Genomic DNA, 13,250 nt, shown 5'->3' with positions numbered 1-13,250 from the left:
TGCAGTAGTTTGTTGAACTGATGCCAGATACTCGAGATCCCCCCATTCGATCTCTGCATTAAAAGATGGAGACGGTCTCCCGGAAATTCATTCAAGACAGTGCTGCTGCACCATGACGGCACATCACCGACGATGGGAAACAAAACAACAGGGTTCAAGCTTTGGTCACAGGCTCTGGCGGTTATCGATAACGGCTAGAAGGCAGCTGGTCAGTGCTTCCTGCAGCTGGAAGCAAGGATATCCCCCGGTCGCGGCTAACACGTTGCCGGGGGAACCCACTCAAATCAACAACAGGAAAGGGCTATTGGTCGCAATTGGTGGGCACGGCGCCAGCTCAGGCGCCCATGTCGCTCCATGCCCGCTCCATGTTGACAGCCCCTCCTCTTGGACTGCACAATTGACAGGCCTTATCAAGACCTTGTTATACCCACTCGGAAGAGGAGCACCATTTCCAGCCTTCTGCTTGCTTCACCACCTTTACTTTTTTCACGATACCCATTTTTGTTGTCGTGCTTTGGCCGGCGTCTGGTATCCCCTCGTCGACGAAGTTTTATGCAAAGCGACTTCTGTTTGCCATTTGCCGTTCGTTGCTCGACTGTTTGCTTGTATCGAGTCACGTCGCATTCCACTCCAACCTACCCTCACCAGAGCATTCCAGTAGCGCTCGCCCTTAACCTACCCACGATACCCACGATACCCACATATAATCAACACAATCAACGCAATGGCGCCCGTCGAAAGGGACACCCCGCGCGACCTAAGACACCAACATTCCGCCTCTCTTTCGGATCACGGCCGAGCCTTGGTTCCCATGTATGTTACTTACTCACCACACTCACACATCATCCATCTTCTTTTGCCTCACATCCCACTTCTGGCAATCCACAATGACCCATGCTATGATATCCTCTCCCACAATGCCATGTCGCATCTTTGGCAATCGCTAATGAAGAACAGGTGGGACAGCTCTGACCCCGAGAGGGCTCCTCCCCCACTTCCTCTCAACCCCCAGTCCCCCATCGTGTCGAGGACAGGAACTAGTAGTGCCATCCAGTCCGCCCATGCTGCCCTGGCTGAGAAGGCCCGGGAGAATGCCGCACTGGTGCCCCACGTACCCAAGCATCAGCGCCTCGAAGTCTCACCAGAACGCCCATTGCCCATCCCAGGCATGGCTCCCGCACCCCCAGGCGCCAACACCCACCGCCGAATGAACTCTCTCCAGCCCACCTCGGTCAAGGATATGAGCATGATGATCGAGGCCGGCAGTTCCCCGGCGAGAGAACTTCCCGTACAAAGGTCCCCCGAGAAGAACACCCGGCCCGTTACCCCTTCGAGAAACGCAAGGAACTCCTGGATAGAACCCAAGGACGAGAAGGACTACTTCGGCCACAGCGGCGATGACAGGTCAACGTTGAAACCGGGTCCTAGTTTGACACCCATCATCCGCCCGACTGCCCGCCGGGCTACTCACCAGAGTATTCTGGGAGAAAACACCCCCCCTCCGTCAGCTACCATGCTTGCGCTACAGAATATGAGCACCCAGTCTAACACTCACCTTCCTAGCACCAACACCAATCTCTACAGCTCCCCGATGGGTCCCAAACCCCCCCCTCCCAGCATGGAGCCCGAGAAACCGCAACCGCCTCCGCCCCAACCGCAGGCGCACTCACAACCCTTAGGAGATATCACCAACAATTCGCATGCCATGGTCCAGGTAGCCAAGGTACCCGAGTCCCTGGATCTTCTTTCTAACCAGATTCTTACCCTCACCGATATTGCGACAACGCTCCAAAAGGAAATGTCTCTTCTCAGTCGACGTTCCCGTGACAATGCCACCGATCTTCTCAGCCTCAAGGAAGCGACCAATGCCCGCGACGAGGATATCCGCAAGAGTCTCCGAGACCTCATTACCGAGAGCAAAGCCAGAGCGGCCAACCGCGACCTCTATGGTGGTCCCCTGTTACTGGAAGGTCGTCATCACACCACCTCTCCCACTCAACTCAGTAAATCCGTCCGGCCATTTTCTCTTCCGCGTATTCCGTCCCCTAACAGCTTTGCAGCTTCCTTTGATCGCGAATCCATGTTGAGCACCCCATCCCTGGTTGGTTCGGAAACCGGAACAAACTCGACGACTGTCACCCTGGTAGAGAAGATCATACGGGATATGGCTACCAAGGAGGGACAGGAGAACCTGGGCCACAAACTCTCGGACCTTGCCGGTAAACTCTCTGGAATGGCCACTGCTGACAAAATCGAGGAACTTGCCAGGTTTATCAAGGAGAATCAACAACAGGCTGTCATTGCTGCCGCTGCGGGCGGTGCTGGTGGCGGCGGCGGCGGGAACAAGAATCGCAACTGGGATGTTGGGGAAGATGACGACGATGATAGCCCTAGTAACTCGGGCCGACTTTTGCAGGGCGGTGGAGACGTGAATGAGGAGGTTTACAAGGCTATCAAAACTGTCAAAGATAGCTTGGCCAACGCTGGCGGGCTTACTGCCGAGGTCAAGGCGTTGGTTGTAAAGCTCCGGGGCGAGGTGCTACATATGGGACGCGACCTCGGGCAGAAGTTTGAAGAATTGCTCGCTGAGGGTGTGCCTAGCAACGGTGGGGGAGACGGCAACAAGGCGGACATGCAGCGCATTATCGAGCAAGGCCTGGCCCAAATGTCGGAGCAGATGAATAAGATCCTCAGGGATTACCGCTATACCGGCGGTAGTGGAGGTGATGTTTCGACAGAGGCCCATGCGCTGACCGGTCCGCGCGAGGCTCATCAGTTTGACTCGCAGGAGCTCTACAACGCTATGCGCGCCGCCCTCAAGGATACCCACCCAAGGACTCCCGACTTGAGGAGAGAGGACGTCATGCAGGCTGTTAAGGATGCTTGGGAGAAGTACAAGCCAGAGATCGAGATTCAGCAAATTGGGCTGGAGAGGGAAGAGGTTCTCGAGTGTCTGGCGCAGGGCTTGGCTGACTTCAAGCGACCGATGGGCGCGACAAGGGACGAGGTTTTCTCTGCTGTGGCGGAGGGATTGAGAAACTATCAGCCACCCAAGGTCGAGATGTTGCGGAAGCAGGACATTCTCGAGGTAGTTACGGAGTGTCTTGGAGAATGGGAGGTTCCACAGCCACCCAAGACTGGTGACGAGGTCACGCGGGAGGATGTGCTTGATGCCGTTAGAGAAGGACTTCTTGCTATGCCGCCACCGCCTGAACCAAAGGGGGCTAGCAGGGACGATGTTATCGATGCTGTCGCCGATGCCTTGGACGCCTTTGATTTCAGCAAAACAGTTTCTGAGGCGCTTGTCACACAGCCGGTCACAAAGGGAGATGTAGCTGAGGCCGTGAGCCAGGCTTTGAAGGGACTGGATTTGTCTGATGACATGTTGGATGCTGTACAGGAAGGTCTGAGGGGACAGGAGGAGAAGGTACGACAGGCGGTTGAGCAAGGACTCAAGGGCTTTGATATTGAGGCTCTGGCGGCCATGATTCCCCGACCGGACTTGTCGCGCGTTGATGTTGCGGACGCAGTCAAGGAAGGACTTGAATTCCTCGACCTGAGCAGAGACGATGTTGCCGATGCCGTCAAGGATGGCTTGGAAAAGATGGACTTGACCAACACGCTCTCCAAGTCTGTGGCAGAGGCCGTCAAGAAAGTGCTGGAGGACCACAACTTTGGCAGCTCTTCTCCTTCGGCCAACAATGAGAGGGCGCTGGTGCCCAGAAGCGCTAGTATGGGCTCTCATATTCCTATGCCATCGCCCCCATCTTTTTCTGGTTCCGAGATCCCGATGAATGCCTCTCCTGGCTCATCATTTTCGAAATCCGACATTGAAGAGGCCGTCAAGTCCGCCCTCGACTCGCTCGACTTTTCGCTTGATGTGTCAGATGCTGTCAAGACTACACTCGATGGCTTTGACTTTGCGGCCGCTGCTGGTTCCAGCTCAGGTGCAACCAAGTCTGACTTGTCCAAGGTTGATGTTGTCGACGCTGTCAAGGAAGGTATTCGGGCTTTGGATCTTTCCACTGAGATCGCGGCCGATGTGATTGATATCGTCAAAAAGGAGCTTGAGCAAGGAGATTCAGCCAAGAGTCAAGACCCCGAGGCTATGGTCGCGGCTGTTAAGCGTGGCCTTCAAGAGGTTGATCTGACGACTGAGATTGCTGCCGATTTGATCGAGTCTGTTCGTAAGGAGTTTCAGACTCTGTCATCTGGGTCCGCAGTTATTTCTGCCAATGCCACTAGCCCAGCTGCTAGTAATGAAGAGGTTCTCGCCAAGTTGCAGGAGATTAGGGACGCCATGGTTGCCGAGTTCAAGGCTGCTACTGAGGAGTCCAAGAAGAGCACCGCTGACAGTGACGGTCTTGAGAAGCTCAGGTCCGAGATTGAATCTTACGTTGACCGCGTCAAGGGCGAATCATCATCTTCCGAGGACAAGGAAGAGTTCATGCAGGACTTGCTCAAAACTCTTGATGGCTTCCGCGATGAGGTTGGCGAGCTGGTGCTCAAGTCGACTGACAGTTCCAAGACCATGCTCAAGGAGGAGCTCGAGTCTCTCCGGGAGGTTGTCAACTCCAGCATGGTGCCTGTCACCCCACAGGCCGGCTTGTACACCCAGGAAGTTCTCATGGCTATTCAGGAGGGGCTTTCAAGCCTGAGGGCTGAGGTTTCTTCACGGCCGATTGCCGGGCTGACTGAGATTCTCGACGCGCTTCAGGAAGGCCTGGGCGATATCCGAGTCAGCATTAACAACCTCCGCGACAAGCCTGCCGACCTCACCGCCAATGACGAAATTCTGGAAGCTCTGAAAGCTGGCCTCGATAGCGTTAGAGCCGATATCGATGACATGAGGAAGAGCACCAGCAACGAGCTAGCTTTGGTGAAGAAGGCCCAGGACAACGACGAGGAGGAGATCAAGGCCAGAGCTATCATCCCTGTTGAGAAAACCGTCCAGAAGGATGATATCAAAAATCTTGAGATCTTGCTTACCCAGCTGGGCAAAAAGGTTGAGGTGATGCAGGCTACCTCTGTTCCTGATCCCGATGCCATGTCAAAGGAAGACGCCCGCCGCATGGAGGATACGATCCGCCAGGTACAGGAGTCAGTTGCCAAGTTGTCGAGTCAAGTCCCACTTGCTTCGATGGAGGATGCACTCAAGAAGATCCAGGCGACGGTGATTGAGATGTCAACCCGCGATCCGCCCCCCCGCAAGCCAAGGGAACCAAGAGTACCGAGCGAGAATGATGAGCCCGCCCTTAGGGAGGATGTTGAGGCCATCGAGACCATTCTTCGCAATACCAAGGCTCGTCTGGACGATCTCATTGACGGCGAGCAGGGCGTGCGCAAGGATCATATTGATGCTTTGGAGGCACTCATTCTGGAGACCAGAGAATCCCTTGCCGGCCTGGTCAGTCATGTTGACACCCTATCCAAGAAGGATAACATCGACGCGTTGGAGACGCTCATCCTCGAGACTAGAGAGAGCGTGGGTGGCGTGGCTAGCCAGTTGGAGATTGTTTCTCAGAAGGAAGATATTCTCAAGGTCGAGTCACTGGTCAACCAGGTCGTTGCTGCTTTTGACGAGATGAAAGAGCGCCATGAGAAGGCTTTGGACGACCCCGAGCGAATCACCAAGACCGACGTCGAGGCTGTCGAGGCGGTTTGTCTTGATACCAAGGTGCTCATTGAGAACATCATGAAGGTTGATTTGGCTTCGCTGCCGACAAAGGAGAACATGGACAACCTCGAGCTTCAGCTTGGGGAGCTGAAGGAGTGCATGGATTTCCATGCTCTGGATGCCCAGAAAGCAACGGAGGATAGGCAGGCGGAGATTGTCGGTGTTGCTGAGCGGGTTGGGGAGGTCAAGGCTATTTTGGAGGACTTCCATGGCGTGTTGAGGGGCAAGCTGGAGGAGGGGGCAAAGGGGGTGGACTCGATTCATCTTTTGCTTGATGGCTTCAGCACTACAATCAAGGAGGCTATTACCAAGAACGACACTGTTGGCGACGACTTGAAGGTTATGCTTGATGCTCTCAAGACTGATGTCGAGGAGTCCAAGGCTAGTTTTTCGACTGCCCACTTGGAGACCAACGAGAAGGTTCAAGCCGCCAGCGACACTGTCATTGCCAAATTGGATGAGCGGATTGCTGATCTGATGGGCAAGTATGACGAGTTCCAGCTACTTCATGAGGAGCGGGCTGCCAAGGGTGAGGAGCGAGATGCCAACATGGAGGCGGCAGTTGTTGGCAACAAGGCTATTGCTGAGGAGCTCAAACAGCTGGTTGATACTCTTGGGTCTGCTGTCACCGACTCGATGGAGAGGATGGAGGAGGCTTCCAAGACTGTGTTTGAGCGGGTTGAGGCGCTTGTTACCAAGTCTGATGAAGGCCAGCTTGAGGCCAAGACTGAACATTCCCTCACTCGTGAGACAGTTCAAGAGGCCATCACCAAGGTCGGCAGTGTCAATGACCAGGTTGCCGAGTACCAGCCCAAGATTCTTCAGACCCTTGAAGACTTCGTCTCGACGGTTGGTCAGCATTATGAGCAGCTCCACACCAAGGCCCAGGCTATCCAGGAGCGCGTTGAGATTCCTGTCGAAAAGTACGATGACACTGCTGTCAATGAGAAGCTTGATGTTCTTGTCGGCCATGCTGAGGTTGCCGACAAGGCGTTCGGGCGGCTGGACACTCTTGACGAGGTTCACTCTCAGGTCAAGGCCACTGCTGCTGAGCTTGCCATCTTCATTGCTGCTCAGACTCAACGCATCGCCGATGAGCATGAGGACAAGGAGAAGACACTTCAGGAGACCATCGTTGCCTTGGAGCGCAAGCTTGAGGAGAAGCAGCAGGTTGAGGCTCAGATTTCCGATCTTCGCGAGGAACAGGAGCGCCTCAAGCAGTATATCTCTGTCACTCTTCCTCAAGAGCAGGAGCAGATTACCATTGCCTTCATGTCCAACCTTCAGAGCGAAGAGGCCCGACTCAAGGAGACGATCACGTCCCTCAAGGAGGAGCAAGAGCTCCTGAAGGAGACTTTCTTGTCTAATCTGAAGGAGGAGCAAACCCGGATCACGGAAGCCAACGTCGCCCTTAAGGCTGAACAAGACCAGCTCAAGGAGTCTTTTATCGCCAACCTCAAGGAAGAGCAAGCACGCATCATGGAGACCAATGTTGCCTTGAAGGAGGAGCAGGAAAAGCTCAAGGAGACTTTCTTGGCCAACCTTCGTGAAGAGGAGGGCAGACTTAAGGAGTTGAACGATGCCCTCCGGGAAGAGCAGCAGACCATCCGTGACACCTATCTCGCCAATCTCAGAGAGGAAGAGTCGCTTCTCAAGGAGATCAATGCCGGCCTTCGCGCTGACCAGGAGGCTCTCCGTGAGAGCTTCATCAAGAGCTTCCAGGAGGAAGAGCTCAGACTTCGCGAGGTCAATGAGCAGCTCCGCGCCGATAACGACAAGCTCCAGGTCACCCTTAAGGGGGAGAATGATTTGCTCAAGGCTGCTCTGAAGGAAGAGTATGAGCAGGCCAAGGCCCAACTCAAGGAGGAGCACGAACAACTCAAGGCCCAGCTGAAGGCTGAGCAAGAGGCTCTCAAGGCCACTTTTAAGGCTGAGCAAGAAGAGCTTCGTGCTTCCATGAAGGAGGACAATGACCGTCTCAAGATTGAGTTGCTCTCCAACCTCATGGAAGAAGAGACCAGAGTCAAGGAAGCCAATGTCGCCCTCCGCGTTGAGCACGACAATCTCAAGACTGCCTTCTTGGCCGAGCTCAAGGAGGAAGAGGAGCGTATCAAGACCAGCCTGGCTGATTTGCGCCTTGACCAAGAGGATCTCAACTCGCGCAAGAACAACCTCTGCTCTGAGCTGTCTACTCTTGAGGCTGCCTGCAAGTTCCGTCGTGAGGAGGTTGAAGATCTCACCACCCAGTCCGAGCACATGGAGCGCAAGGTGCTGGAGGGTGTCATGGATCTTTCTAAGGTGTTGCTCATGAAGAAGACTGCCAGCGGCCTGCCCGAGAAGAAGGGTCCCGGTGGCGGCAACAGGGAGTTTTCGTCTACGTTGAGCAGAAAGAGGGTTGTTAGTGGACAGCAACCGCTTGATACTGCCGGTCCGAACAAGGCTAGGGGGACCTCGGCTGCGATCAGTATCGCGCTTGCTCAGTCTGGTCTCAGTCCTGAGGCTAAGAGGAACTTTAGCTTGACGCAGATCAACAATAACATCCCTGCCGGCGGCATCAAGAGAAGCCAGAGCGTTAGGAACCATGCTGGCGGTGCTGCGAACAGGGGCCTTAGGAAGGAGAGCTGGACTCCGATGGCGGCTACGCCTAAGAGCAGGGCTGCGAGTGGGAACAAGGCTGGGAAGGGGTATGGGGATTTGATGGGGGATCGAGAGGTGGAGGGGGAGGATAAGGAGAATGTCCCGGTTGTCAAGGAGGATGAGGAGGAGCAGGTTGAGATTCCTCAAGAGACTGAGGAGATCAAGGTTGATGAGATTCGGGTTGATGAATCGGAGGATGAGGTTGAGTCGGTGGCTGGTGATGAGGCTACTCCTGTTGAGGGGGCTGCTGCTCCTGCTGTTGAGGAGGAGGAGAGCAGTGAGTCTGAGGATGATAACGACGAGGAAGAGGTTGAGCAAAAGGATGGGACTGCTCTTGCCGCTGCCAAGGCCGCTGCTTCTTCCCGTGCTTCTTCGCCCGAGCTGGAGGAGGCGTCTTCTTCGTCGGAGTCTGAATCCGAGGATGAGGAGGAGGTCATCGACCAGCCCAAGACTGAAGCCGCCACAACTGAAACCAAGACTGCTGACGACGCGGCCTCGGAGTTTACTGACGATGATATTGAGCATGTCGAAGCTGAGTCGGAGTCTGAGTCGGAGTCTGAGAATGAAAAGGAAGCTGAAGAGCCGACGTTGACTGCAGACAAGTTGAGAAAGGTCAGCAGTTGCACGACGGTTGTTACTCCTCGTGGTGGTGATGACGAGTTCAGTAGTAGTGAGGAGTCGGATTTTGATGATGGGGCTAGTGACTGGACTAATCCGCCTGCTGCTTTGGGAACAGAGACGAATATTACTGCGCTGGAGAGCGAGGTTGGGACGCCGGTTGAGGAGAAGAGGAAGGGGGCTTAAGGGGTATGGAAGAAAGAGGGGCGGGGGAGGGGGGTTGTTTAAATGATATCAATTTTGTGAATGTTGGTTTAGCAGGCGGGCGAGGTGTGGGATTCATTTTTTTTTTTCGTTGAGGGCTGTTTTTTATATTTTTTATTGGGAAACAAATCTGGGAGTTAATGGAGGGGGGGCGGGGCTTGTTATGTATATTGTGTTTTGTGTTACTTTTGTTTGTATTAATGATGGAAGAGTAGTAGCAATGAGAGATCGGAATGATGGGTTGTACATCATGTTTATGTTGTTTTTGGGGTGGCCTGTTGAGTAAATCTTGAGAAGGGGAAATTGAATCAGTATACGAATAAGGGTGAAGACTGTGTATGTGCGATGTGATAGTAGGCCCCCTTCGGACATGGCACATATTGATTTATCTTTCAATATCGTGATCTTATCCTTTGCAGAATGAACAAGATCCAATATAATCAATCACCTTTTGCGCACTTTTTTCTTTCCCTCTGTGTTTCATGATGCCTAAGGTCAACAACATATATGTTTGTCTGTCTGTATATGTTTGCGGTAAACTACTTGGTTTCTTACTCGACGGAGGCGATGGAGAAAAAAAGGGGGCAAAAGGGGTTTGTTTGACCTAACGGTGTCACGTAAGAGGATGAGAAAAGGATTTTATAGGGGCAAAAATACAAAAGCAAAGTCAACTTTGTTGATAGTTAGGATATTTGAACTGCCCACAGCCAGAATCGAACTGACGACCTCATCATTACTAGTGATGCGCTCTACCACTGAGCCATGCGGGCTTATGTAATTGCTTGACGGTAAACTAGGTGGAGTGTGTGAACATCACGGTAGATAGCGAGGGACTCTTGGTAGGAGATAGGGGTGGTGAGGGTGTCGAGACAGGGTTTGAATCGAGAGTATTGTACGGGCTGTTGTGAGACATGAAGATAAATATGTAAACTATGTCTTTGAAACTACAAAAAGTTGAACCAAAATCTCCGGCGATACCATAATCACTTTTTGACCCACACCTAGCCATCCATACGCCATACCTAACAGTTGACGATGTTCATAGATCAACCCATAGGACCCTCATCTTACACACCAGTCAACACCCGATACACGCAACCTACATCGGCCCAAACTGATTCAACAAACTCCAAACGCTATCATTCCCAAAATCACCCTCAAACTGCTGCCAGTTCACCCCCCCTTGCTGTCCCTGACCTTGAACCCCTTGCTGCTGCTGCTGCTGCTGCTGCTGCGGTGGCTGCTGGACTTGCTCCCTCCCCCCAACAACAGTAGTCAGCCCCCCCAGCCCAGGGACAGTAGTTCTCGTGTCCCAACTCAGGCCGTTCCCATTTGTGTCCCCTACGCCGACTAAATCATTAAAGATCAAATCATGTGTGGGGTATATAGGTTGAAGGGAAGCCCAGTTAAAGTCACTTGGCAGCGTCCAGTCTACTTGCCCACCAGGGTAAAAGTTGCGGTCTGTTGTTGGTGTGACAGAGGTGCTGCTTCCCGGTTGGGAGAAATCCAAGGGCCCGAGGGGGACCTGAAGAGGGTTGGGGGAGATGGCGCTACCGGCGCCAGTGGAAGATGAGGAACGGGAGGCGCGGCGCGGGGTGTGGGTTTCCCAGTGGTGGCCGCCGCCACTGGAAGCAGCGGCGTTGGTGCCGGTGGAGGAAGAGGACTGGGACAAAGGGTTGGCTTTGGAGGTGACTGTTGTGGTGGTTGAAGGGCTGGTGCCGGATGAGCCCGATTGTGACTTGTTGGCGACGGAATCGAGAGAGCGTCGGAGGCGAAGACGGACAGCGTGGAGGACACCCAGGGCTGCTTTGGCGAGAGCGTTGCGCTCAGACATTGCCTCGAAGCGCTCGACTGCCCACTGGAAGTGTTGAAGGGCGGACTGGACGAGCTCTGGGTGTTCACGGGGGAAAAGAATGTAAATTGCTGCCATGAGGACGATGGCGTCAAAGGTGCCAAAGAAGAGAGCGAATCTGGGTTGGGTTAGAAATGGCAACAGGAGTTGGGGTAATAGAGGGTGACCTACGTCTTGTACAAAGCCGGCCTCAGCGCCATGAAGTGCAACCTCTGCGCATTCAGCATTCCCAAACTCGCCTTGAGCGCCTCCGTCCGACTCTTTGGCCTGGTAAAAATATACGGCCTGTGCAACGCCATTAGCTCAAAAGACGACAGCTGCGGCAAAATAACCCTCGCCAACGGCAACCAGTAACAATCCTCCCTATCATCAAACCTCGTGTCCGGATTCTCCAACCTGAAAAAAGGCGGCGTCTTCTTCTCAATCGAAACAACCTCCTCATGAAGCTTATCCACCCTCCCAAAATCCCTCGGGCACGGCCCTTCCTTCTCCAGCTCCAGAATCTCCCTCATCGGCGCCATAAGATGATACGCCCACACCGCCCTCGTCAACGGCGTAGGCGGCTCATTCTCCCCCCGCTCCACAATCGGCATCAACTCCCCCGAAGGGCTGGCACCCGGCGAGTCCCCCTTCACATCAACCGGCAAGCTCGGCGGCACGGCCGTCAGATTGATCGTCGTCGGCCGACCCAGCACGCCAGCCATGTGCACATCCCAAACCACAAGCGTCATCCATATCTTTCTCCGTCTCTGCACCTCCCACTGCACCTCCAACACCTCCTGCAACGTCGCCCCAGAAGGAGGCCTCGGATCCAAACTATCCCTGTGCAGCCCAATCTCCTGTGCATCTCTAATCGCACTCCCAATCGCATGCCAGCTTTCCGTCACCAAGCCGACATATTTGAGGAAACTCGCCCTGGCAAACCCAGCCAAGACTGTCGTGAGCGTCATTGATCTCTTGCCTAGCACTTGCAAAACTTGCAGCCCAGAGTCAGAGTAATCATTCGCCAAATCCTCAAAAGTCATATTCAACCCTGCATACAACAGCCCCTCGAACTCCCTGTCATCTGACGAAAGGGTCAAGAGAGCAATAGCAATAACATTGAACAGCAACCCCGGAAACGGCCTCAGTGATAGCGGGATTTGGGACGGCCCGCCTTGACTGAGGATGGAAAAGGGGAGGGTGTACCATTGCGCGAGCAAGCTGTCGAACAAAGTCCTGTCGAGGGCGTAATACTGCCAGTTGAACTCCCGAAAGTAAATGTCGACTAGCTTCTCGATGTGGACCCGCGCAGGGAGTTGCCGGATCAAGGATTTGTACTTCTCTCTTGTCAACCCGTCTGAGATGGAGGGTGTAGTTTGGTCAATCGAGGTAGGTTGCCCCGGGGGGGGGGGCAGGTTCTCGTCGCCAGTGGTGGACTCTTCGATTTTACGGAGGAAACCGAGCGTGCCGGCACCAGAGTAGCCAAAAGTTTCGGACGCGACTTTGGTGACGGGTTTACCTCCGTTGGTGGCGATGTGCTCGGAGAGATCGCTGCCGGTGTGGTGGGTTGTCGTTGATGAAGAGGACGTGATGGGGGATTTGCCCATGTCAGGGGAGGTGGCTGTGGTTGTTGAGCCGGAGCCTGAAGCCGAGTTGGAGGCCCCTCCACCACCGTCTGCGCCATCGGCGGTGCCATTCGTAGGGGCAACTAGCTGTTGGCGTCTCTGCTGTTGTCTTGCTGTCGGCGCACCGGTTTCGTAGTGGCATGCGCTATGTTTGTTTCGTGAGATGCAGTTCGTGCAAGGGAGCTGTCGGTCACACTGTCCATTCACTCATTAGCCTTTGTCCAACAGCGACATCAGAACTGAGACAAACCTTTTGCTTGCGCCTATGACATTCGGTACAAGAGATCACGATCCTCCTCCGTTTCCTCGGCGGCGGCCGGGCCGGCGCATTGTCTTCGGCGGCGGCGGTGTCATTGCTCAGTCCGGCATCAGGGTACTCGGACGAGACACCGTTGGCGGCAGCAGGCCATGCTCCCGCATCGCCGGGACTCGAAGTGGACATCAGATCGACTCGGGGAGTGCGCTGCCGAAAGGGATCCACCGGAAACGGGGCGGGAAACGGGGAACGGTAGCGGTGCGCAACGAGGTCCCAAGCACTGGAGCGCGCGGACTCAGGTCCGGGGAAGTGGAGTATCGACTCGGACTAGTTCGCCGGGCCCCAAGACGGACTCGCTCGTCGCAACGCAAAGAGAGATGAGCTCAGATTGTGGTAAAA

General features: G+C 54.4%; 2 protein-coding genes and 1 non-coding gene across 3 annotated transcripts; 1 reads left to right on the top strand and 2 right to left on the bottom strand.

Annotated features, from left to right (window-relative positions):
• The first annotated feature begins 330 nt into the window (after nucleotides 1–330).
• On the top strand, nucleotides 331–9,136 carry QC762_604260 (uncharacterized protein). Its single transcript, XM_062892121.1, has 2 exons — nucleotides 331–813; nucleotides 958–9,136. Exons 1-2 carry the CDS (start codon nucleotides 725–727, stop codon nucleotides 9,116–9,118), a joined length of 8,250 nt encoding a protein of 2,749 aa, XP_062740198.1. The 5' UTR covers nucleotides 331–724; the 3' UTR covers nucleotides 9,119–9,136.
• Nucleotides 9,137–9,834: 698 nt separating this feature from the next.
• QC762_0090490 lies at nucleotides 9,835–9,906 on the bottom strand. Its single transcript has one exon. It is a non-coding gene; the product is annotated as a tRNA-Thr (tRNA).
• A 79-nt stretch (nucleotides 9,907–9,985) lies between these two features.
• Nucleotides 9,986–13,037, bottom strand: QC762_604250 (uncharacterized protein; the record flags this gene model as incomplete). Its single annotated transcript, XM_062892120.1, has 3 exons — nucleotides 9,986–11,106; nucleotides 11,160–12,790; nucleotides 12,846–13,037. 3 exons carry the CDS (start codon nucleotides 13,035–13,037, stop codon nucleotides 10,236–10,238), a joined length of 2,694 nt encoding a protein of 897 aa, XP_062740197.1. The 3' UTR covers nucleotides 9,986–10,235.
• Nucleotides 13,038–13,250: the final 213 nt, after the last annotated feature.

This window comes from Podospora pseudocomata, chromosome 6 (genome assembly GCF_035222375.1).
Source record: "Podospora pseudocomata strain CBS 415.72m chromosome 6, whole genome shotgun sequence".
Lineage (NCBI taxonomy): Eukaryota > Fungi > Ascomycota > Sordariomycetes > Sordariales > Podosporaceae > Podospora > Podospora pseudocomata.
Note: the sequence above shows the minus strand (reverse complement) of the source record. Positions and strands in the feature narration are given on the sequence as shown.